The sequence below is a fragment of the Choristoneura fumiferana genome, chromosome 21 (genome assembly GCF_025370935.1).
Source record: "Choristoneura fumiferana chromosome 21, NRCan_CFum_1, whole genome shotgun sequence".
Lineage (NCBI taxonomy): Eukaryota > Metazoa > Arthropoda > Insecta > Lepidoptera > Tortricidae > Choristoneura > Choristoneura fumiferana.
Genome location: NC_133492.1, coordinates 15,147,475 through 15,173,638, shown reverse-complemented (window position 1 = coordinate 15,173,638; position 26,164 = coordinate 15,147,475). Strand labels below are relative to the sequence as shown.

At 39.2% G+C, this 26,164-nt stretch overlaps 1 protein-coding gene and 1 long non-coding RNA gene across 2 annotated transcripts in view; one reads left to right on the top strand and one right to left on the bottom strand.

Annotated features, from left to right (window-relative positions):
* LOC141440009 (bumetanide-sensitive sodium-(potassium)-chloride cotransporter-like) overlaps positions 1-26,164 on the top strand; it is a 64,552-nt gene that overhangs the window by 32,189 nt on the left and 6,199 nt on the right. Inside the window, 18 exon segments of the mRNA XM_074104466.1 lie at positions 255-331; positions 377-439; positions 441-491; positions 8,227-8,383; positions 8,735-8,830; positions 10,567-10,736; positions 11,466-11,658; positions 12,477-12,616; positions 13,192-13,386; positions 14,901-15,008; positions 16,020-16,143; positions 16,518-16,639; positions 17,910-18,045; positions 18,673-18,772; positions 23,135-23,246; positions 23,886-24,020; positions 24,470-24,576; positions 25,437-25,570. Coding sequence (XP_073960567.1) covers positions 255-331; positions 377-439; positions 441-491; positions 8,227-8,383; positions 8,735-8,830; positions 10,567-10,736; positions 11,466-11,658; positions 12,477-12,616; positions 13,192-13,386; positions 14,901-15,008; positions 16,020-16,143; positions 16,518-16,639; positions 17,910-18,045; positions 18,673-18,772; positions 23,135-23,246; positions 23,886-24,020; positions 24,470-24,576; positions 25,437-25,570 — 2,220 coding nt within the window.
* LOC141440053 (uncharacterized) lies at positions 19,681-21,692 on the bottom strand. Its single transcript, XR_012452658.1, has 2 exons — positions 21,558-21,692; positions 19,681-20,095 (listed from the first exon to the last, which is right to left on the bottom strand). It is a non-coding gene; the product is annotated as an uncharacterized lncRNA (long non-coding RNA).

The window sequence follows — 26,164 nt, the reverse complement described above, 5'->3', positions numbered from 1 at the left end:
GTGTCATCGACTTTATAATCCATATATATATAAAATCAATGCCACTTTTCGTTGTAATTTTATAACTCAAGAACGGGTTCCCTCTACCAACCAAATTTTAGCTTTGTTCGGACTATTTAGTAGATGGTTATGTGAAGTTGCACAAAAATCGGTAGAGCGTGTTCTTCTCATTTATTACATTTTTTTGTATACGTAGCGAAGCCGGGCCGCTTGTAATCCATATAAAGTCGATGTAGCGTGTAGTTTGCGTGCAGTTTTTGACACGACTGCCATGAAATCGTGTGGGCATTGGGTGCAGTCGACAGTTACGTTGCGGTTGGAATGCAAATCCGTATGTAATGACTCCTAGACTATTAATAACTCTTGTGTGTTCCAGACACTTTACCCGGAGGCGTTGCCCAGGCTGGATAACTACAGGAATGTGTTGTCCCTGCCACGCGGCGCCACGGCCCACCCTGGATGAACTACATAACGCCTCGCTATCAAGGAAGGTGGGTAATCTTGTAAAGTAACGTGACATTTATTTTCACGACACTGCTCGAAAAATGTGGCATAGATATAACTAAATCCAGTAGTACCCAAAACTGCCTATATATGTACGTTAAACAGCCGGCTCATTTATGGCTCGCAAAACACGACAACAATGTAACAAATTACGAAAGCAGGTCGCATCAATATATGTATTTCATAATACGATACGACCTTTTAGAATATAATTTCTGAATTTCATTCCTGGCGTGCTGAGCTGGCGTGCTGGCTGGTGACACTATTTTTATTTCCTCGCAGTGATCGTGAAAAGCACAATGTTTAGTCTCGGCAAAAAGTGCAATAGATGAACTCGTATTATCGAAGGCCTTCAAACTAACTTGTTCATCTATTGCTTACTTTCGTGCCTCTACAACAATGTACTATTGAATTCTTACTTATGTTATAATTGCTAATAGCGCCGGCTCTAGCCCTTGATCAAAGGTAGAGCGAGTTTGTCTACAGCGCTTCTTAAAATGCGTCATCATAATTTCATTTCCCACTGGAAACTGGAAAATGGCGTCCCTTGCTATCTTGCGTCTAGAGCGCTCGCTCCTCTTGCTCTGTCCTAGGGCCGGCGCTGAGTGTGAAAGTAACTCTCTCTGTCTGTCTTTTACCTTTTTACGCTTAAACCGGTATATCGATTCAGATGGAGACATTCGGACATAGGACAGAAGATAGTTTTTCCCGGAAAATTGCATAGTTCCCGTTTTTTTTTTGCTTAGATAAACGAATTCGGTGGAATCTCGGACTAAAGCTACCTAATAGGTAATAACCGGGAACGGGACTTGGTTTTCAACTAAATAAGTAGCACTCGTGTGTAATCCTTTTTTTGCTGTTTCTTTTTATACTGCGCCCGCGTGTAAACTAGCTCAAACCCGAGAGAAGTCTAAGAGAAGCTGAGTCTGAGAAAAGGCCTGCGCCCAGTAGTAGGACATGATATGATATGATAAGAAGGCCATGAAATAAATTACCTAATATCATAGAAAGAATGAAAGAAAAAACATTTATTCGTGACATTATTACACAAAATACTATAGGTCTAGTCACCAGCATTAATATCTGCCACAGCGGAGCGTGCAAAAATATCTGACACGTCCTTCCGGCCCTAGTAATAGAGTCGTATTTATGCACGCTTGTTGTGTCAGATATTGGTGTTGGTGACTGTATGTACATAGAACTAAACTAAAAAAATTACGTATCACAGCACAGCACAGAAGTATTATTTTATGCCAAGATGACTTTCTTAAAATTGAATTTTTGTCCAATTTCTCTGCCGCTATTTTGAGGAGTTATTTTGTATGGGTTACAAAATTTCTATTTGCTGTTAAAGTGGCTAGGATGTGGAAAACCACACTGATATTAATTAGCGCTACTTATTTTATTATCCTTAACAATAGCAATGATATCCATGTTTTTGTTTCCTCATCACTACAAAAAATAACCAATGATACCTATGTTTTTTTTATCAAAATTTTACAGAGCTTGGTCGATCAACGATCGTGCCGTATTATCTATACGTTATCATACAAACACAAAATAAGATTCTTTATATGATGGGGAAAACGAGCAGGCGGGTACCTGATGGAAAGCAATTAGGTACCGCCACCGATGGACATCCATAACCATAACATAATCTGAGTTACGGTGCGTTGGCAAAATAACAATACAGAATATAAAAAAAATATACTATAAAAATATTATTATTAAAGAAAAAGTTTTCGCATGCGTCATATCAGATCTATTCTGGTAACAAAAACAAATAATAAAATTAGTACATTGGTATCGTAAATAAATAAACAAGTTTGATAAGGTTGTTATTACATATTATGGTTGTTAATATATTCTCAATTATTTTCCGCACTTAAACCGTAAGATGTAAAAAACATTGACAAAACTACATGTATCCCTTTCATGTGAATGCAAGTGTCATAAGTGCTTCTAATTTTCCATCGCTATTAAGACCTTGGAAAACGTTATGTATCCAAATAGTTTCAGCATAGTATATCGTATTTATGCAGGTGTTAGATAATTATTTCAGTTACATTTTACGGACTGAAATATGATAATAGTGGGCTGTAATTTACAGCCATAATGTAAGTACTACTAGAATACGTACCTAGCCCTTCGGCGCCTTCGAGACTCAGGGGCTGTTTCACCATCCATTGATTAGCATTAACCGACGGTTAAATGTGATACCGTCTCCGTCTATTCGAACAAAACAAATAGAGACGGCATCACACCTAACCGCCAGTTAACACTAATCAATGGATGGTGAACAGCCCCTCAGATTCGAAAACCAGTTTCTAAATAAGAATAATATCCTTCTTTAAATGTATTTTTTACAAACCGCTTTCTCAAAAGAATCGACATGTGGAATAAAAATGCAGAAGATTGGCTGCATCTAAAGCCAATCGATTTATATCAATACACATTTGCTGCTAAAAGTATTTTGCAAGGAATATGTTTTTTGTCGACTACCAGACCAGATGGCCTAGTGGTTAGAGAACCTGACTACGAAGCTTGAGGTACCGGGTTCGATCCCCGTGCCGGGGCGATATTTGTATGAAAAATACGAATGTTGTTCTCGGGTCTTGGTGTTTAATATGTATTTAAGTATGTATCTATATCTACATAATTATATTTATCCGTTGCTTAGTACCCATAACGGGCGAATAATCAGCGTTTCTTTTTGTCATTGGTGTCTTCGAAGGTGGTATTTAAAAGTGGTAATGCCCAGGGTTGTTTTTTTTATGAAATTGAAGACAATACCGATGCTGGATTTAGCGTGATAAAAATTATTGTGACTTGTCTTTCCGTTGTGTTATATAAACTTGGGTCGCTAATGACGTTGACCGCGCGGTCAAAACGCTCGAATATTTTCCCTAACACAAGCTTTGCTAAGCTTACTTTGGGACTAGGTCAATTGGTGTGCATTGTCCCGTGATATATTATTTATTTATTTATTATTGTCACGCTTTTATTAGCTGCTCTTGCATGAATTGTACACAGTATTGACCTGAATAACAAAAAGCTCTGTCTGTAATGTGTGTGAACAAAAAGTTGCAAGTCGAGTTTCAGTCGCTTCAAATGGGCAGATTAATTTTAAAGGTAGAAATCTATCTTAAATACCGAACAATACTAACCTAACATTTCCGATATGATTTTATTTTCTTATTGTTAGAGAGTAATCTAAAATATATATTTTTTTGATTGCTCAATCTCAATCTATTGGAGCAGAAATTGTCCTCCAAAGTAACTACTGAAAAGTGACTAAACCCTCTAACTTCTGTAGAGAGTTTTAGGGGCTGTTTCACCATCCATTGATTAGCGTTAACGGACGGTTAAACGTGATGCCGTCTCCGTCTATTCGTACAAAACAAATAGAGACGGCATCACACCTAACCGCCAGTTAACACTAATCAATGGATGGTGAAACAGCCCTTATTCAAGCAAATTACTAGTTAGTTATTGGTTTGATCCATGATAAATAAAAAAACTAATAAAATAAATAATAATCAGTGTGTCTTCAACGATGAGAAATATAAAACTTTGAAGGGTGCTTCTTTAGGGAAATATGAGTTTGAGCCGAGACACCAAACACGTGCTCATTTTTTTTTGTTCACAATAATTGTACCTACCTAATGTTGTGTAAGTACCCTTGTAAAATTTTTTTTTAGATAGCTCAATATGCTCAATAATGACCCTGTTAACAGAATCCGCTGACTAAATAACCCCGTACCTACTTACTCTACAGGGCGTCCCACGGCTATGCTACATGGAGGGGAAGTACATTAAATATTGTAGATAGACAATTTTACTGAAAGGAGACTTCATTTTGATTTTAAAATCAATTTCAACTGCATTGAAAGATTTTTGAATAATTGCCTGTCTGAACCGGGAATCGAACCCGCCAAATGGTAAAAAAAAACACCCGTAATTTTACTACACCGATCGAAAGGCTCAATCAGAAGGATTATTTTTTTCCAAGTAACATCTTAAATAAAAGGAAGACCATGAAATTTTACATTGTATTCATTTTCCTGAAATTGTGAATGTATTATTTTTAATCTCATGGTCTTCCTTTTTTTAAATGCTATGTTACTTGGAAAAAAATTCCTTCAGATTGAGCCTTTCGATCGTGTAGTAAAATTACGGTGTGTTTTTTTTACCATTTGCGGGCAATTATTCAAAAATATTGAATGCAGTTAAAATTGTTTTTAAAATCAAATAAAGTCTTCTTTGAACATGAAATACGTATAAAGACTCTGTTCGTAGGTGCGTAAGTACCTTTGCGGCATACACCTGAGTCACACGTCGAGGGCAGCTGGTTCCGCGGCTGAAAATGCGCGCGGTCAAAAAGCGCCTGAAATACTCAGCCTTGGAACCGGCGTACGACTTTGTGCATTTGCGGTCGAGACGGCTGGCCCTTGGGGGTGGACGCCAGACGTTGGTTGGGAATTGGGGCGCAGGAATGAGGGACAGAGGAGGTGACCCCCGTTCCGGTCGTACTTGGTCCAGCGGGTCTCGTTGGCCATACAACGGGGCAATGCCGCTGGGGTAATGGGTACGTTTGGCCAAGTACGATGCGGACGGGTATGGAGTAGTTTTTTTTTTTTACTTTATTAAATAATTTATTCTCATCATTTTTTTTTTTTTTTCTCCTTTTCGTGATTTTTGTCTTAGTTTTGAATAAAGTCTTCTTTCAGTAAAATTGTCTATCTACAATATTTAAGGTACTTCCCCTCCATGTGTCGTAGCTGTGGGACGCCCTGTATTATCTTGGAATGTAAGCCGTCTTATAATAGGATAATACAGATTATCTACTTACGGCGAGCCGGGACGTCAGGTAACCGGACTGACGTGCGTTAGGTGATCGGGTCAGCAATTGAGCTAACAACAGTCATTAACTAATTGCCCTCATTTATTGGCCAGGGTAAGATTAAGACTTACTTTGTTAGTTGTTGTTGATATAGGGGGACATCTATAAATTACATCACACTTTTAGCGGGTGGGAGGGGTCAGGTGGTTTGTGACACAGAAACAACATTGGGTGACAAGGAAGGGGGGGGGGGGTTGCCAAAAATGGTCAAAATTGGCGTTTATTTTTTATTTTTATTCGACTAGATGGAAAACGAGCAAGTAGGTCTCCTGATGGTAAGAGATCACCGCCGCCCATAAACATCTGCAACACCAGGGGTATTGCAGATGCGTTGCCAACCTAGAGGCCTAAGATGGGATACCTCAAGTGCCAGTAATTTCACCGGCTGTGCAAACACTGCTGCTTCACGGCAGGATTAGCGAGCAAGATGGTGGTAGCAATCCGGGCGGACCTTGCACAAGGTACCTGCATGTTCTTGATATTTAAAGGCCTATTATGATAAAGTCCAATAGCGTTCCTCATTTGCGTTGGCCATACTGTATAAATAATATCATGGTCCTACCTATTGCCATCTTCTTCTACGAGTATGTGGCAGATATTTGTTTATTTTAATAAATCATCATCCCAGCCTATATACGTCCCACTGCTGGGCACAGGCCTCCTCTCAGAACAAGAGGGCTATTATATAATTATTTATTAAGAATACGAACCTATATTAATTAGCTTCCTGGCTTCCTATGGCTTTACATCAATTCAAATGGCTAAGCAAAAACCGCACAGGTGTATCACGTTTCTCACCTAACTCGCTCTTGATTACGGCTCTCGTGACGATGTTTTGCTAACCATATTTCGATTTTGTCTCAAATCTCTTCCGATGCGTATGATAATGACATTCTACATGATAACCATATTCTTGCAAATATGTAAATTATTTCTATTTCTAACGACGAGCTTCAATTTCAAGACATCTACGTGTATGTCAAAATTTGTTAAGTTCCTAAATTCAAATCCATCCTACTAAACAATAAATGTTAACGTTGTAAAAGAGTTTTTGAGTATGTGTGTAGTGTGTACCAAATAATGTGTGGTCTACCACCCTAAAGTTGATAATCGTTTGCATGTAATAATTGAAATTAAAACCGCTGTGCTTAGTCATAAAAATTTTGCACGGCTGTTTTTAATGCAATGTCGATGTAAACTGTGAGAATTTAGAAAAATCTCTATATTTCAATTCAACTGCCAGATTTATGGATTACGCGCGCGAAGCATTTTTTTATTGCGAGAGGGTGGCAAACGAGCAAGCGGGTCATCTGATGGGGATGGGATGTGTCATGTTTTTAGCAGAATTACTCGTTAGTGTATCTTCTATCATGAATGATTTATGTCTAAAGCGTTCTAGTATAGGGCTGACCCGAAGTTCTAGGTCGGATCACGACCGGCTTCATTTAATTAAGATTACTAATGCCATGTCATCTGTTAACCTTTTTATTAGTGCATTGATTAACGCGGCGGTGGAGTTAAGGCGCCATAAGTAATCAAATGATGCTTGTGCCAATGCGTAGGTTGGGCAGCTACCGAGTAGGTTGGTAATGATACAGACAATATCTATCAATATACCGGGTTTGGCCTGTAATACGAGCAAAAAATTTAAACATAGATCTTCCTCGTCAAACTGAACAGCACTAGTTCAGCGACTTTTAAAAATAATAGAGTCTTTGAATTTTCCTTTTTTCATACAAACTGAACTGCTATCAATGTACGCCATTCTGAACACAACTGATGTCGCCTGTCACGCTACAAACATCAATCATTTTGCTTTACATTGCTTCTTCGTATGAACTTAAAAGTGTGATATAAATTAAAAAACTAATAACAGGCCACACCCAGGTAGATAGCGCAAGTTATTTAACAGAGATGTTGACAGATATGGATTTCAGGCCGCGAAATTCAGTTTAATGCATCTCTTATATTGCATGAAACAGTCAAATAGAGATGGTATCACAGATATTTATCACAAAAAGGTGAAGGTGCTGTTAGTTAGGCCCTCAATGTAGTTTAAAGAAGAAAAAACGACGGACGAGCAATTACTATTTATAATTCATTTTATACTTTTAGGCTCTAAACTGCATAAGATTTTGCTGAGCTAATTGTATTTGGGTCTTTCTTCGAGCGTCTATTTTTTAATTTTCATAGGCACATATTGTTGAAATGTTAGAAAATTCTGTTACAGTTTCCAGATTATCTAGTAGAAATACAAGAGGTTTAAAAAATAAAATAAATAAATATCCTGGGACACTTGACACGCAATTGACCAAGTCCCAAACTAAGCAAAGCTTGTACCTACTACTATATTCGTATTATTCATAATAAACCCGGGACCTCAAGCTTCGTAGTAATAATAATTTTAATAACAGTAATTTTAATAATCTAAAATGTCATCAAATCAGTCCATTCATAAAAAAATGTAACCATGAAAATTGAGGCAGTTGAACCGCTTGAGTAATGAATGATCCATTGACTATTTTCGAATACCTTTTCTCTCTTAAGGTAGGCGTCCACTTATCCGCATCGTACGTTTCGGACGTATCGGATTTGTTGCTTTGTATAGAAATGTGCGATGCTTACGATGCGGACAGGTGGACGCACTTATGTGAGTTTCTATACAAAGAATACTACGATCCGTTGCGTGCGATGCGTCCGATGCGTACGATACCGACAAGTGGACGTTTACCTTTAAACCCCCTTCCTTCCCTTGTATACATCCTTCTCTCACGGACAGTAAGACTTTCAACAATTCCAACACGCTAGTTTGCTTCCAGCCAGGTCAGACCCTGGAGAAAGACTCGTCGCAGCCGCCGCCGAGCCCCAACGTCAAGTTCGGCTGGATCAAAGGCGTGCTGATGCGATGCCTCCTCAACATCTGGGGTGTCATGCTGTTCCTTCGGCTGTCCTGGGTCGTTGGACAGGCTGGAGTAGGTACGTAACTTATCGAGAGTGCTTGTACCCTATAAGAACGTTCATGGCACGCGGGGCAATATGGTTTAACGGAGTAGCATTATTGCGCGCTCTTTACTCTTTAACGGGTTTATAGTATCAAAGGTCCTTTCTTGTTGTTTTTTTGGAGAGGCTTAAGAGTCACGCAAGGAGCTACTAAGGACTATGCTTGGAGTTTCCAGAATTGATACGGCGATTCGCCGAAAAACTTCCTTGGTCAAGAGTGTAGCGAATTAAAAGGGACAGTGGGTGACCCCGACGGATTTAAACACTTACTTTGAACCAGAACTTATAACTTTGACTTCTGAATTAACGTGATCTTTCCTTTGGCAGCGCAGTCTATCCTGCTCATACTCACGACGTCTGTCGTCACGACCATAACAGCGCTCTCCATGTCCGCTATCAGTACAAACGGGGTCATCAAGGGTGGTAAGTTTATGTATTTAATTCCGGCGATCGAGACCAAACAAACAAAATCGCTTTAGTTCTGTGACGTGTGGTGGAGTTTTGTGGCGTTCAGTAACCGTGTACAAAATACCTGAAACAAGATTTGGCTTCGCGTCAAACCTTAGTATGATCACAGTATAATAAGTCTTCCCTACAGTAGGCCGACGCCTTTGAAGTTGAGCGATACCGCAGCCTGTATAGGTATTTACGCAAGTAAGGAAGGGTTGTCAAAAATTTAAAATTTGGAAGGTAGACGTATCAAAAGTATCAAAATATAATATTTTTGAAATAAAAAACTTGTTTTTCTACAAAATATACTTTCATAGATTAGTAACCGGCAAATACATTCGGTTTCTAGACTTAACGGACTTAAAGTTCCTGTTATTGAATTTAATTTTATAAAAATAAATAAATAAAATTATATAAATAGATAAAATCTTAGTTCCTTATTTATGCGAGATGAAGATTTGCACGCACTCGCAGTACATGTCGTATGCGCCATAATACATTTTATTTTAAATTTAAATGTAAAAAAAAACGCGATAGCCCTAGAAGACTTGTCCTAAGCTACTAAGAACGGCGAAGTATGCAGCTGGGGCTCCTCCCACCCGCGTCTCACCCCTCACGTCCCGCACTTGCTTGCTCTTGATTGCTCTGTCTAGACGTCTCCGTCGGATTACTGTAGGGAAACTTGTTATACTGTGGTATGATCGTAGATTTATTAGAATATCAATAATTGTGTAGATATAGATATTCAACTACGCAAGACCATGAAGTTTAAAATTGCCACGTGTTTTTCACGTTCTGTAAGATTTACCCCCTGTTTCACCATCTCATTTCATCTCATTTCATCTGTTTGTTTTGTTCGAATAGACGGAGACGGCATCACATTTATCCGTCAAATAAAATTAATTCATTGGATGGTGAAACAGCCCCTTAGAGACGTAATTGAGTGAGAACTTTCCGGGTTAAAAAAGATATTGTATTTAGTCCGTCAGTTAAATTATCAGAAATATTGGACTCGTTTTTTTTTTCTTTTTCAATCAAACGAAAAATGACAAAGATATAGCACGTCTAACCCTTTCGAACCCATCCAAGTATGAAAAGAATTTCGACAATGCACTTTATGTACAATTCATGTCAAATTCAAATGTAATTAACCCGCACGATCGTAACGGCTGGGATCGAATCGAAAGGGCTAAGTTCGGAGGTGGGAGTCTTGTGACGTCGCGCCGTACTATTAGTGTCGGTGTGATTTCACGCGGAGCTTTAACTGTCGCCGGTCAGATAGATTATTAGATATAGCTATCTTCATAATTTTTTGTTTAATTGACAAAAAAAAATAAGTTTTTGGTAAAAAAAATATTTTTAATACAAGCTTTTTTTGCTGACTGTAGGTACTTGTATTGTCACCCAAACTACATTTGCATACTAAATTTCAAGTCGATGCCATTAACTGTTGAAGAGTTCCGTCTTGTGGAGACGATCCTGGCCGGATTACCAGGATTTCACTACCAGATTATTGTATTGTCACGCAATTTACATAAGTACACCAAATTTCAAGTCAATCCAACTACTGGAAGTTGGTCGAATTTAACTTGCAAGATTTGATTACACACGGACAGACAGACAGACAACGGGACAGGTGAAACTAAATAAAAGCATGTAAAAATGTGCTCAATAAAGAGTCTTATTGTATTCTTTATTCAACATTTCAGGTGGCACGTACTACATGATATCTCGCTCGCTCGGGCCAGAGTTCGGGGGCAGTATCGGGTTGATATTCTCTATGGCCAACGCGGTCGCTTGCGCCATGTACGTGGTCGGGTTTGGAGAGTCACTCATCACGCTTATACCGGAGTCAGCCTACATGGTCAGCAAGAGCTGGGTAAGTGGCGGGAAGTTTGACAAACCTAGTTGCGGAGGTTTATTTTAAATTGTCGATTTGGCAGAGACCATGTTATGTGAAGTCCTATTAAATTTAATTTTAATGGAAAGAGATAGCTTAAGTTTAGTAGTAAATAACTCAAGTTTTCTCCTCACGTAATACCATAACATTTTATTTGACTACGAAGTTTGAGGTCCTGGGTTCGATTCCCGGCCGGGGCAGATATTTGTATGAATAATACGAATGTTTGTTCTCGGGTCTTGAATGTTTAATATGTATTTAAGTATGTATTTATGTATATAAGTATGTTTAACCGTTGCCTAGTATACATAGTACAAGTTTTGCTTAGTTTGGAACTAGGTCAATTGGTGTCAAGTGTCCCATGATGATATTAATTTATTTTCAGCTAGCGAACCGCCTCGGCTTTGCACGGGTACAATTTTCAAATAAAAAGATCTCTTATCAAAGACACTTCACATATTTTGTTCCATTTCCCAAAAACTATACGAGTACCTGCGCTAATACACGAGTATGTATCGTACTTTGAGGCGATGAGGTAATGTAGAGATGTGTATCATACCTAACCTAACCCAACGTGAAAAAATATCTGACTGATGGTGAACACTACGTATAAATTTAAATCTGTAGCTTAGTTTAAAAGATCTAAGCGTACAGACGGCGGGAAGTGGCTTTATATAATACTACCATGTAAAAAATCTTCATTTACAGGACCAAGCGATCTACGGCTGCATAACTATAGTCCTTCTCACGGGCATAGTGATAGTGGGCATGGAGTGGGAGGCGAAGGCTCAAATAGTGTTGCTCATCATCCTGCTGGCGGCCATCGTGGACTTCTGCGTCGGCTCCATCATCGGGCCCAAGAGCGAGATAGAGCTAGCGCAGGGGTTCGTCGGCTATAATAGTGAGCAGCCCGTTTCTTATCTGGTGTATGTTGGAAGAGATGCTTTGAAGGGGATGTGTTTCCACCAGAGATTTTCGAGGGTGCTTTGCGAGGAGTGTGTTTGTCATGAACCAATAGAAACGCTTCATTTACATATCCTCGCTCCGCTAAGCTAACTAGCGCTGTAACGGCAGATGAGGTTGAAGATATAGCTCATGGGTTCAGTACCTAACAGCCTATCCAACCTAAATTGTCATCATCATCATCATCATCATAATCGTCATCCTCACCATCATATCATCCGTAGGGCGTCCACTGTTGGACGTGGGCGCCCACCATAGACTTCCACCTGTTTTGGTTGGAAGCGGCCTGCATCCACCACGAACCTACAGCTTTAACCAGGTCATCCGTCCATCGCTTTGGTTGACGTCCTACGCTGCGCTCGCTGATCCGCGGTCTCCTTTCGAGAACTTTTCGGCACCAATGGGCATCTGTTCTCCGTGCTATATGGCCTGCCCATTGCCACTTCAGCGAGCTAATTCGCTGGGCTAACAAACAATGTTTTTTTTTTTCGAAAATACAGACGAGAAAAGCGAATTCTATTCCACCGCGGCCCACATCATAAACGATGAAAGCCCTTTCTTACTTGTGTCTGTCTATTCATGAATCTTTTTTTTTTATTCGACTGGATGGCAAACAAGCAAGTGGGTCTCCTGATGGTAAGAGATCACCACCGCCCATAAACATCTGCAACACCAGGGGTATTGCAGATGCGTTGCCAACCTAGAGGCCTGAGATGGGATACCTCAAGTGCCAGTAATTTTTTCATTTGTTCCCAGTGTCAGTGCTGCAAAGCAACATGGGTCCGGACTATCGCCTGTACGAGGGTGTGGAGCACTCGTTCTTCTCCGTCTTCTCCATATTCTTCCCCGCCGCCACCGGGATATTGGCGGGAGCTAACATTTCCGGCGATCTTAAGGTATTAATAACACTCACCAAAAACATTAATCTGAAAATTAGTTATTACGATATTAGATGTACCTAAATTCAAAGATCCCAATCAACTCTTAGTACATCTAATCCCAAAGCTTATCCTCTAAGCCCCACTATATGGTTGGACAAACCATCAGCAGATGGTTGAGTCCCCTGTTAAAGTTTTTCGTTGGAGTCTTAAACCATGTCACGCTTTGGACGTGGTTCACTTTGAACATTGATCGAGTCGAGAAGAAGAATTGTTCCAACAATTAATCAAAAAAAAACTTGAAAAAAACTTAACTGAACTTGTCAACTTAACTGGTCATTTGATATACCTAATGCATTTTTTCAGAAATTGTCATCTTTACGGGATTGTTATAAAATAAACCTAACCTAACCTAAACCAATTTGTTGACTGCAGATGCAGAATCATAAAAGTTTGTACCTTATAATCAATACTTTTACCGCAAACTATGTTATGTCAAATGAACGTTACGTATTTTGCCCGTTTTTCTTTAAACTTTATTTTAAGACGTTCCCTTTCATAAGTCCATTACAAATGAAGTCAATTGTCGTCAGGATCCTCAAAAGTCGATACCGAAGGGCACCCTCCTAGCCATCCTGCTGACGACGCTGTCGTACTTGCTGATAGCGGTGCTGGCCGGCTGGACCGTGCTGCGGGAGGCCTCGGGGCTCGAGGGGGACGTCGCCAACTGGACCATGGGGGACTGCGCCAACCGGACCTGCGAGTATGGCCTGCATCATAGCAATGACGTGAGTGGAACTGCACCACTCGGATATATGTATTTGTTACGGGTGTTTTTTTTTATCCTCCTGTGGCCCAAGTTAAGTGTTTGTTTTATATACATGAAACTTTATGCCTATGCTTATGTATGAGAGAGTACAATGTCACATCACAATATACATAGTTTAGGCGGAAGAGATCGTTATAAAGGGTTAAGCTCGCATTTGTAGTTTTCTCTGTGTATCTGTATTTTAATTTTTCATGTGCAATAAAGAGTTTACATACATACAACAAGTCCTATACTTATGTATGTAAACTCTTTATTGTACAAAATAAGTAACAAACACAATTGACAGATGTTGAGATGTATGTAGAAAGGTGAACTTATCCCTTTGAGTGGATGAAAGGAGCATTCAGTTTAGGGCCTTATATAGGCTACCAGGCCGTGGGAGTTTAAGAGGCAAACGAGAAAACGGGTCATCTGATGGGGAATGATCACCAACATCCATGAGCACAAGTGAAGGAGACTTACTGGTCTGTAGCCACTGTCTGAACGCCCCGATGTTATACCTAGTTGTCTGGAATTACTGCTGACAGATGTAAACCTTGCAATGATTGCTTTTAATGAGCTAGCAAATACAAATTATGTCGAACTACTAGACTTTACTCACGACTTTGCACGGGAAAACCTTTTTAGGTCCGGTGGATGAATTAAAAGTCCGGGATTTTACTAAATTCCCTTAGGGATTCCCGAAAATTACATCGTGCGTCAGTCGGGTACAGGTGTTGTCAGAACCTTTGAACTGTCACCACCGACTACGCGAAAAATGTAAGCAACCGAGAGGAATCGAGTTGCTACTTCGGATATTCAATTCAATTAAGTAAATTTATTTAATTCAGAAAAAAAAACCCAAATTAGTTTAGTAAAGAATTCTATGAGCTAGTGTTAGTATTGTACATTCAAAGTAAATAAAAATCAGCAGACATCTTGGCTATAGGCGGGTATGGAGTTGTATCCATCTTCACAGCAGTGCAGTCATGAACTAAGAGAATTTCTTTGCTCACCCGCGACCTTATGATATCTACGTTTATGCAAGAAATGTGTGTTCATGTAGTTCCTACACTTCCACACTGTAAGAAAACACACAAATCACACAAACCCATCTATCACCACCACCGCAATACACTGACGCGTTTCGAACTCAACCAGAGCTCATCTTCAGAGTAACATAACCGTACACCATACTACCAGATTTTAGAATAACGGTTGTGTTGCTCTGAAGATGAGCTCTGGTAGAGTTCGAAACAGTTCTTTTTGTGTTGTTGAGTTCAGTGTATTGTGGTGGTGGTGATAGATGGGTTTGGGTGATTTGTGTGTGTTCTTACAGTGTGGATGTGAAGGAACTGCAGGAACACGCATATCTTGCAAAAACTTAGCTATCATAGGTCAGGGGTGAGCAAAGAACTTCTTTTAGTTAATTGATATGGATATCCGCAAAGTAACGCCTGATTCAATAAATTATGCATATTGTTTGTTCTAAAGGTGATAAGGCTGGTATCGGGCTTCGGTCCGCTGATATACGGCGGGTGCTTCGCGGCCACGCTGTCGTCCGCGCTCGCTTCGCTCGTGTCTGCGCCTAAAGTCTTCCAGGTAAACACGAGAAACTGAATCTTCACCAGTACCAATATCTGACACAAAGGATGCATAAATATCTGATTCCTAGGGCCGGTAGGGCGTGTCAGATACTGCATGCTTCGCTGTAGCAGATATTAATACAGGTGACTGTACAGACGAGTTCATAACCTTGTTCACAATGGAGTCGTGTTCAGATATTTTTGATAGAATTTTTGCTCATAAGTTTATGAACACGATTGTACGAGGGTGGTACCTTTCGTAATCAATTTCGCTATGATTTCTTTGGAAACTGTATGCGATGTCAACATGATATAAGGAGCACAAAGATTTCGCCCTGGTACGTGATACAGTTTCCTCGACTGTGCAACAACCCCTTAGATGCTTGATGTTTAGAATATGTAAGCTGTAAAACAAATCTTATTTGCTAATGGTATAATAAACGAAACTAACCGTAAATGTCGTCAGATCAGGCATCTAGGATATGTTTAATTGATGTTAAAAACATCCAAATTGCAATAAAAAGTTGGTATAAAAAGGAACCCCAAAGGAGATAACTACGTATACGTTTACTTACGTTTATACATCCCGCTGCAGGGCACAGGCCTCTTCTCAGAATGACAGGCCTCGGGCCGTATAGTTCCTACGCTGGCTTAGTGTGGCTTGGGAACTTAACACACACCTTTGAATGTATTAGCTAGTGTGTACAGATTTAGGGTGCGAAACAACAACCCTCTGCTTACGTCAAACCACTAGTCTGCCACTGCTTTACTTTAGGATTGGCTTCTCGGAATCAAACTAGAGCTAGAGTGAATAGGCTGTTACTGAACCAGTGAGATATACCTTTGGCCTCATCTGCACTTAACATCAGGTGAGATAGGGTCAATCACGGTCAGTTTTATGTAAAAAAAAAACACATTTTCAGTGCTCTACGTAATCGGCATCCTTTTTCAAAAAGAAAACAAGTGATTATTGTGAGTTTTAGTATTAAAGGTGCCACTGTAACGTTTGTTTAACGTTTTTTCCCAGGCGTTGTGCCAAGACAAGTTGTATCCGTACTTGGAGTTCTTCGCGAAAGGGTACGGCAAAAACAACGAGCCCGTGAGGGGATACGTGCTCACTTTTATCATCGCCGCCGCCTTCATACTTATGGGTAAGTCTTCTACTGAACATTGTCATCCATCGGCCAAGTTTCTTGCTGTTTTCTCTTGAAAATTATGGTTTTCTCGAAAGCGCTGGTAGTATACCACTAAAGTTATAAATGCGAAAGTTTGTAAGTCTGTTTGTTTGTTTGTCTGTTGGTTACCATATCAAGTCTAAAGCGCTCAACCGATTTAGATTACATTCGGTATACAGGTAGTTTGAGTCTCGGGGAAGGACTTAGAATAGTTTTTATCCCGGAAAATGGCATAGTTCCCGCGGTATAACGGTAAACGCATTCAACGTGGACGGAGTCGCGAGGAACATGAGGTATCATAAAAAAAGTATTTCATTGAGTTGAATGTGTAATGTAGTGTACTGTTGCAGGTGGTTTGAATCAGATCGCGCCGCTGATCTCCAATTTCTTCCTGGCTGCGTACACACTCATCAATTTTTCGACGTTTCACGCCAGCCTCGCGCGGCCCGTCGGGTGGAGACCTACCTTCAGGGTGAGCAGATACAATGTGACCCTTGATGTGGGGATCTTTAAGTAGTCTATTGCATTAGTTAAATGTGTGCGTGCGTCGAGCAAGCGTGCGTGTGTATGTGTGTGTGTGTGTGTGTGTGTGTGTGTGCGTCATGTGTGTAATTTTGTGAATAATATTTGCTTTGTTTCTGTCATGATGATGGTAATGATGGTAATTTTGATAAAATGAAATAATTTATTTTGACTTTAGTATCTTGAACAGATACGTTTTGCTATTAAATAAAATTAAAAAGTACAATCGGCGAAAAAAGGTTGTATCAAAAATATTTTTAGCAAAATCCTTTCAAAGGCAAAATCTTTGGGGCCGTAAAGTTCTTGAATGGAACCGCGGATCGGCAAGCGCAGCGTAGGACGTCCACCAACGAGATGGACGTATGACCTGGTTAAAGCCGTCGGTGCGACTGAAGGTCTATGGGCGAGGCCAAAGTAAGTCAAACAGTGGAGATCCTACGGCTGATATGATAATCATCATCATCGTCATGGACCTCTACTTGCTTCGATTGGAAGCGGGCACACTTGGAATCACGATCGTTTTCACTACTTCTTTCTGTCATACGTTATAAGACGAGGTTGGAAATTGAAGATGAATGCGATTGCGAACGTCCGCGAGCTTTAACCAGGTCATCCATCCATCTCATTGTATCCTGTAATACAGGGACTCCTGGCACAGGATCCAGAGCCTTAGATTGTTTTTTGTAAGATTTTTATGCAATATTTTCATTTTTCATTTATTATTTTCATCTCGTTGGTGGACGTCACAGCTTCTACGCCGTTGACAATAGAGTCGTGTTCAGATATTTTTGATCAAATTTTAGCTCACAAGTTTATGAACTCGACTGTTTTCGATTGCTTTCGCATTCGCGGATATGATGATGATGATGATGAAAAACTTTTTCATGATGATACTAAAAGTAGTGTCGCTGCTTAAGTGACTAAATAAGAAAATAAACAAGCTGAGATATGTGATGCATAGGAGAAATTTGTGTCTGTATAACTGTCCAGTGGTGGTGTAGTGGTATAGCACGTGGCACGGAATGCCGAGGACCTGGGTTCGATTCCCAGCGCTGGTCTTATTTTTCTGGTTTTTCAATGCATTTATGTTTCAGTTTGTATTTTCGATATGAGATTTACGGGATGATCGTAAAAGTAACAAAAAAATTTGGAATTGAAATAAAAAATACAAAAAGATTAAAAAAAAACAATCTTAATTTTAATGATGATACTGGATACAGTTGTACAACATGTGGCTGTCGCTGCTGGGCGCGGTGCTGTGCCTGGCCATAATGTTCGTGATCTCGTGGATAACGGCGCTGTTCACGTTTGCGTTCCTCCTGGCGCTGTATCTGCTGGTGTCTTACAGGAAACCAGGTATGCTATGGTTACGTCTATTAACCCAGGTAAAGCCGGGTACGGTCACAAATGGGCCAACTTTTAACCCCCGACGCAAAAGGATGTTATAAGTTTGACCGCTCTGTGTGTCTTTGTGTACCTGTGGCACTGTAGCTCTTAAATGGGCAGGTGTGTGATTTGAATGCGTTTTTTATTTGAAAGCGGGTTTTCTAGCGATGGTTCTCAGACGGTTCAGCCGTTTTTGAGATATTTAACTTTGAAGTGACAAAGTCGGGGGTTTTCCAACATTTTGTTGGTTAGTTAGTTAAAAAATCGTCAGTAAAATAAAAAATGGGCCTAAATATATGTTTACGTTATCATAACGTCAAAAAACATCGACAGTTGTACTGAATATTGTATTGCTATCGTATTTTGTCGGATAAGTTCCTATTATCTTGCTGTCTCAACTAGCTTACTGAAGTTTACTGAAGCTGATTGAGAAAGAAACATAAATCGAGCCTCGTATATTTCAAAAAATGATTTTTCCATAATGAGGTCTTAATTAATTTAATATTTAGAGGTGTTCATTATTTAAGTATTTACTTACTATTGCTTCTTATTGTTGTAAAATACATATGTATTTCTTATACAAATCCTTTTTCTTAGATGTGAACTGGGGCTCGACGACGCAGGCGCAGACGTACAAAGCCGCGCTCGCCGGAGTACAGCATCTCAATAGTGTCACTGAGCACGTCAAGAATTACAGGTACGTCATTGTTACCATGAACTAAAAACAATTACTTTGCTCACCCTAATATCTGGTTGCATGGTGAACTGTTGTGTTGCTCTGAGGATGAACTCTGGATGAGTTCGAAACGTTCCGATGTAGTGTAGTGGTGGTAATAGTTGTCTGCAGGACACATGTTTTCATGCAAAAACCCCGCCCTTTTCCAATCCAGCATAAATCAATACGACGTTCACGGTTTTAAATAATTATTAGAGAGAGCAACTATCTTCTGCTAGTCAGATATTCTGTTAGTTGTTCTGTCAGTCGGATTGCTGCGAATTTGAATAGAAAATGAGAACATAAACATACACAATAAAGAGCTTTCAAACGGAAGGAATTTTTGACGCGGAATGCTAATTTATTTGTGATGGCTCTTAGCTAAGTGCCATTTAAATGCATTCAGACGTTTATGAGACAATATATTTTCAAATGATACCACAAATTTTTCCGCCATTTTTGAGATCGCTACGCATTCTCGCACCGCTTAGCTACCTCGCACATCTCTGGTGGAAACGGTCACACCGTTCCAGTTCCTCGCACCACTCAGCTACCTCGTACCTCTGGTGAAAACGCAGCCTTAGCGGACCTAGAACTTTAACTTTTTAAGAGTAGTACTTTTTAAGCTTCGGTCGCGTTAAACATTAAATCTGGCAGTCAAATTGAATTTTCGGAATTGTTATTTACTGAATTCCCAGCGTCGTAGTCTTCATTTACGTTTTATGACGAACGCCGTGCAAAATTTGTTGTCTCTAGATTTTTCGGCTATGATTTTGACATTAGACGTGGATTCCGTGGGAATATTGGGACGGGATAAATAGTAGCCTATATATTATTGTTGTTTGTTTCGGGGATTGTATTTATTACTTATATGAGTGAAACACGCTGAAATTTAGCATAATGTTTATTCAAATAACCCTCCAAGCCTTAAAAGTTTTTTTGGCTTATTTTCTTTTGTAAAGGACGCGACGTCTTCGTATCGCAGGTCTTATGCTGTATTTTTCGTCTTTCAGCCTTTGAATGGTTTCCCTTTGCATGGCATTTATTTTTTTATATTCGCCAAGCAATTCAGCTAATTGCATTATCATTATTTTCTTCTTTTCTAGTTTTCCTCTTCTGTACATTATGTACTGGTCCCTCGGCAGGACGCTTTGCTCTTCGGCTGAAGTTTCACCGCTGCTTTGCACTTGGTTTTGTTCTGTCTCTTGTTCATGGGTCTCGCGGTTATTGATTTCTTGGGGTTGATTGTTGCATTCCTCCGCATTCTTTGGTTCTGACATACTTATTTACAACTTGAAGCGATTACTGAAAATAAAAAATAACACTTTATGTCAAATGTTAAACTAAAATGACACCGTACCAAAATTAGCAACTTCTCTTTTGTACAGTCGAGCTCAAAGATATCTTAACATTTTAGTACTAACACGAAGTGACAGCGTAGTCAATCTTTTTCTCCTTTCCTTTATTAGGTGTTAAATGGTGTGTACAATTATTATTGTGATGTATTGCGCTGTAATTAGGTAAACTTAGTCACTGTTTGTAATTTCGTAAGCATGCATTATGTTATTATACCCAAATTAATAAAATATAACCAATTAAAAGTTGGAAAACCTCCGACATTGTCATTTCAAAGTTCAATATCTCGAAAACGGCTGGACCGATTTTGAAAAACATGTCTAAGAACCATCGCTAGAAAACCTGCTTTCAAATAAAAAAACCGCATTCAAATCGGTTGCTATAGACAGACACACACATAGCGGTTAAACTTATAACACCCCTCTTTTTGCGTCGGGGGTTAAAAATAAAGTGTAAAGATATTTTTGACTTCAACTGTATTACATAAAATCTAAGTTTTTGAATAAACTCTCAACCATGCTCTTTACACATACTTATGAATGAAAGTTAAAATATTATACATAGTTCAGCAATAAAGCTAAGTAAACTAAAAATGTCTGGTAGTTAAATTGAAATTCAGGTATTTTTCTGAGTGCAGTACAGACTTCTTGTCATTGGGTCATTCTTGTCTCACGTTTTAATAGTAATAGTACAGTTTTAAATGAACTAAAATAATTTCCTTGCTCACCCGCGACCTTACGATAGCTAAGCTTATGCAAAATATGCGTGTTCAAGCAGTTCCTCCACCTCCACACTGTAAGAACACACACAAATCACACAAACCCATCTATCACCACCACCACACTACACTGACGCGTTTCGAACTCAACCAAAGCTCATCTTCAGAGTGACACAACCGTACACCATGCTACCAGTACTCAGTACAAGCAAGCGGCAAAGCAAGCAGCGGGTGAGCAAGGAAATTATTTTAGTTCATTGATATGGACCTCCGCAAAGTAACGCCTGATTCAATAAATAGTACAGTTTTATTTACAGGCATTCGGTACAAAGTACACTCATACATACTAATATTATAAGGGCAAAAGTGTGTGTGTTTGTATGTTTGTCCGTCTTTCACGTCGAAACGGAGAGAAGGATCGACGTGATTTTTAGCATAGTGATAGTATATGAGCAAGAGAGTGACATAGGCTACTTTACATCCCGGAAAAATACACAGTTCCCAAGGGAACAGCGCGCGATAACCGAATTCCATGCGGGCGAAGCCGCGGGCAAAAGCTAGTATTATTATAAATTAAACCAAATAATTAAAAAAAGTAAAGCAAGAAGGAAAACCCATAAGTTAAATAAAAAAATTACAAATTAATGATACAAAAAAAAACTACATACAAAATACATTTATTTTATATCTTACCTACAGATAAATGAGGTGTGTTCCGCTCGGAGTGAGTTTGGCGATTGACAACGATGGCACTTTATAGGCCTTATAAATGCGAATCGTATCATGCCGTCCCGCTCTCGCTAATAGTATTTAACAAAAGTATCAGCTTTCTTTGGAGTCCACATAATAATAATGTCATTAAACGGTCATTTAGGTTCGTATTAAGTAAGATACGTCATTGCTATGAAGCGCATGTGCCTCATTGCTCTGTGAACATGTTAATATATAATACAAAATTCTAAATTAGTTCTTCGTATCGTGCCGTCCCGCTCTCGCTAATAGTATTTCACAAGAGAGTGAGAGGGACAGTGAAATACGAACTTCAGATTTCGGAGTAAACCCCTTGTTGAGATGTTGTTTAGTTGTAATTTCGCCGAGGACAACGCCGACATTTTTTGAAAATTATTGTCAGTGTATATTGATTTAGTATTTTGTTACGTTTTATGTTTCCTTTTCAGTGCTAGTCCAGAAATTTATTTAGCACATAACGTCACGGATAATGCTGTTTGGCAGAATTGGATAGGTCGCGGTAGGTTGGGTAGATCGCGGGATCGCAGTGGATGCGGAAAGCACAAGACTGGTCAGAGTGGAGAGCCTTGGGGGAGGCCTATGTCCAGCAGTGGACGTCTTTCGGCTGACATGATGGTGATGATGATGATGAATTGGATAGGTAATCGAGAGGGAGAGAGAAGCATTTATTTACACATATTCGACATACAGAAAAATACATTTAATTGGTAATTAACTAAATTGAATTTTTGACTGTAACTTATGGGACATTAAAATTAAATAATTTGCACCGGTTTTTCATGAACATAATAAATAATAATGAGATTGTTAATTAGGTGTTAATTGTTTTATTAAGACAGGTCATTAGATCGAATTGTTTTAAAATATTTTACTTGCCAAAATTAAAACTGCTGGATACAAGTCTTATAGATACTTTATGGAAAATCTATCCAGGGACCGAAGTTGTCGATTTTTCCATTTTTTCAGTTCTTTAAAAAAAATCCTGACGCTATTTCACCACAAAAAAAAAAGTTATATTGTTTTTAAATATATACAAAACCTTGTGGTAAAAGTGATAAAAAGTCAGATAATCTTTTTTGTTTGATCCAATAGAAAGTTTTGATGTAGTTACAAAATTGTGACTTTTTCGTCACAAGATTTCGTGACGTTTTCCTGACGACCTTAGGGTTAATAATTTCTTGACAAAACTGATTTCTTGTCAATTTCATGACGGGACAACTTTTTGAGAAATACTCGATAAGTATTTTTTTTTACAAGGCTATGAAATGTCAGTAATTTTTCTTTTCGATTTTTTTTGCGGTTCTCCCTTTACATTTATGGATACCGCCTGAAAATCATTGCCATTAGGCACAGTGCATGGATGTAACAGTGAAATCACTCATGAGGTACATGCGCCTCATCGGATTGTGAACCTGTTAAGTGAAATTTTTTGTTCCACGCACATTCCCTTATGAACTAAATGTAGAACTTATAGATGATATTTAATTTGTCTTTATTTGTATATATATTTTGTATTCCAGGCCTCAGATATTGGTGCTGACTGGCTTCCCGGGGGAAAGGCCCATACTGACGGACTTTACCTATCTCCTTACTAAAGGATTGTCGCTGATGCTCTGCGGCCATATCGTACCAGTAAGTTAAATCGAAAGGCTGTGCCAGGATGAGCTAAGTGGTTCTGCCCTCGCCGGGTTTTGGAGTAACAAACATCCTTAATTGCACATTTATAATATTAATAGGATTAAAAGGAATATTATTCTGGATTTGTCCTCATAAAACTACCCTTTGGCGCCACGCTTATTAGTAAGTAGTAGTTATGTTTGATGAGCAATAGCCAAGTGGATAGAGAACTTGAGTACCCGGGTTCGGTCCCAGGTCGGGGCAGATATTTGTATGAATAATACGAATGTTTGTTCTAGAGTCTTGGACGTTTTAATAGGTATTTCAGTATGTATTTATCCATATATCGTCGCTACTTTGAAATAAACTCGTATCTCAAAATCGATGATTTTTTGAGTGAACTTAATGTACGTACATTATTTTAAGGGTCAATTTTGATGACGTATTGATTTGAGATACGACATTTTTTCAAAGTAGTGATAATATATTATGTATATCTATCCGTTGCACATAGCACAAGCTTTGCTTAGTTTGCGACTAGGCTGATTGATATTAATTGTCCCATGATATTTGTTTATTTATATTTATTTATTTTAATCAAATCTCAGCTTTATCTTAGTTTTTATCAGTCAGTCAGAACAAATGATTTTACAGAACCAAGTGAGCCACCGCGCGCGTGAAGCGTTGTACGAGCGAGCGTACCACTGGTTCGGCAAACGCAAGATCAAAGCGTTCTACAGTCTTGTTGATGACGTCAACTTCAAAGATGGCGCCAGCGCGCTCATACAGGTATGTTTCTAGTACTACCACATAGCGAACTGTCAGGCTATGGTCTCCTATAAACGCCATAGGCTACTTACAGCGTCAAGTATAGAGATATAATAATAAAATAATAATATACAGGCCCTCCCATTCTGAGAGGAGGCCTGTGTCCAGCAGTGGGATGTATAAACGTACTGTGTGGTGTGTAGACTTATACGTATTTTTTTCCCTTTGGGGATCCTTTTTATACCAACTTTTTATTACAATTTGGATCTTTGTAATAAGCTGGGATGATGATGAATGATGGTATAATAATAATAAAAATGATTATTCAGAAAGTTTTCGTTCTAACCACAATCATAACTTCTTGGCGTTTGCAAAAGTCATTTCAGTCAAGATGGCGCCGTCGCCTAGTGTTGCCACTGCTTAGTCGGCCGCCATTAATATTGATGTATAATTTGATGCAATTTCCCCAGTCGAGCGGCCTCGGCAAGCTGAAGCCAAATATCCTGATGATGGGCTTTAAGGAAAACTGGCTGAACTGCGACCGATCAGAGATCGTCGACTATGTGGAAGTCATGCAGTGAGTATGAAGGGCAATAGTAGTAGTAATGGAAGGTCTGTGTTGGTGAAATAAAAAAATGACAATCGCCTTCGAGTAAACTCGGAAACTATGACTACTCACGAAATACCACTGGATTATCGTATTTTAGGGCCCTCGCCCACGGCGACTTTTTGTAGCGACACAAAACGCGACAGCATCGCTACTAATGCGCATTTGCAACGCGCTACTACAGAATCGCATCGATGCAAACGCGCGACCATTTCGGACGACATCGTCGAGAGAACGGAGGGAGGGTGGGAAGGGAGGGAAGGTGAAGCGCGGCAGTAGGGCGTTTGCACCGCGACTGAATCGTGGCTATGCGGGCGGGGGTACATAGCTAGCGACCGCATCGCGACTGTATCGATGCGAACGCGCGACAGTATCGCTACAACAGTCGCCGTGGGTGAGTATGTGAAGAAGGTAGTCTATCAGTTAGATATCAGAAAATATTGGATACGTATTAATAAATATTGAATATAGCCAATTAAAGTTATGCGTGCGATACTTTTTAACACGGCATGACGTCATGGGCCCTACTCCGAAACTTTCACGCGTTCTCATCTTCGTGTAAAATACGACACAAAGATGAAACGCGTCAAAGTTGCTTGAAATAAGAAAAAAATATTTGTCTAATAATTTTTTGATATAATATTCTACTTAACCCGACATTTAGGGTTAAGTAGAATATATTTTTTTTTACCCAGGAAACTATCTAATAGAAATTAAAATGTCAGTCTTTGAATACGGTAATTAACACCGAGTCCAGTCATATTTCCTAGTTTTCCGAATGCCAACACATTCACCATATCAATAATAATATAACCTAACGTTTATCATAGTAAGGCACTGGATGTCCACATGGCGATAGCGATTCTTCGCGTAGAAGGCGGGCAATACACGAGCGAAGCACTGGACGACGACTTGCAGGCGTATCTACACGACATGAACGCTAAAGACCTGAGTACCTTGACACGTGAGTGTACGCCTTTATTTTGCAGCTATCGGGGAATTCATATAGAGTACTGTAGGTATGTAGTTGAAGTATGGGATTCGAGGATCGCATTACAACAATGGATTCCAATAAATCAATTTAATTGGTAATCTACTTGTAAATAAATACATAAGTAGTTAATTTTTTAAATCTAAGACACAAACTTTAAAGTATTTATTTAAATGAATAGACACATACTTAAAAACACAACACAAGATAGAACAATATGATAGGAAACAAAATAAAAAAAACTACATAAATATACCTAACTATAAAAAGAAAACTCCATCTAAGAGGCCCTCCTGCGGCATAGACCCCATAGTTCATTTCAACAGTTCGTTTCAAAACCCCATACAGAAATGAATTGCTAGCAGAAAAGTAGATTAGGTTAGAACTGTGACCTCACAAAAAAAGAGCTGGTATCTGCAAAGTAAGTTAGGTTGAAACTACGCCCCTACATAGAACTTACACCCTAAAAGCCGCCTTACACATGCTCGTTACTAGCATGCTAATAAGCAGACTGAAATACCAGTACCAGGCCAAACAAGATTATGCGATATATTTCAGCGTTATGAT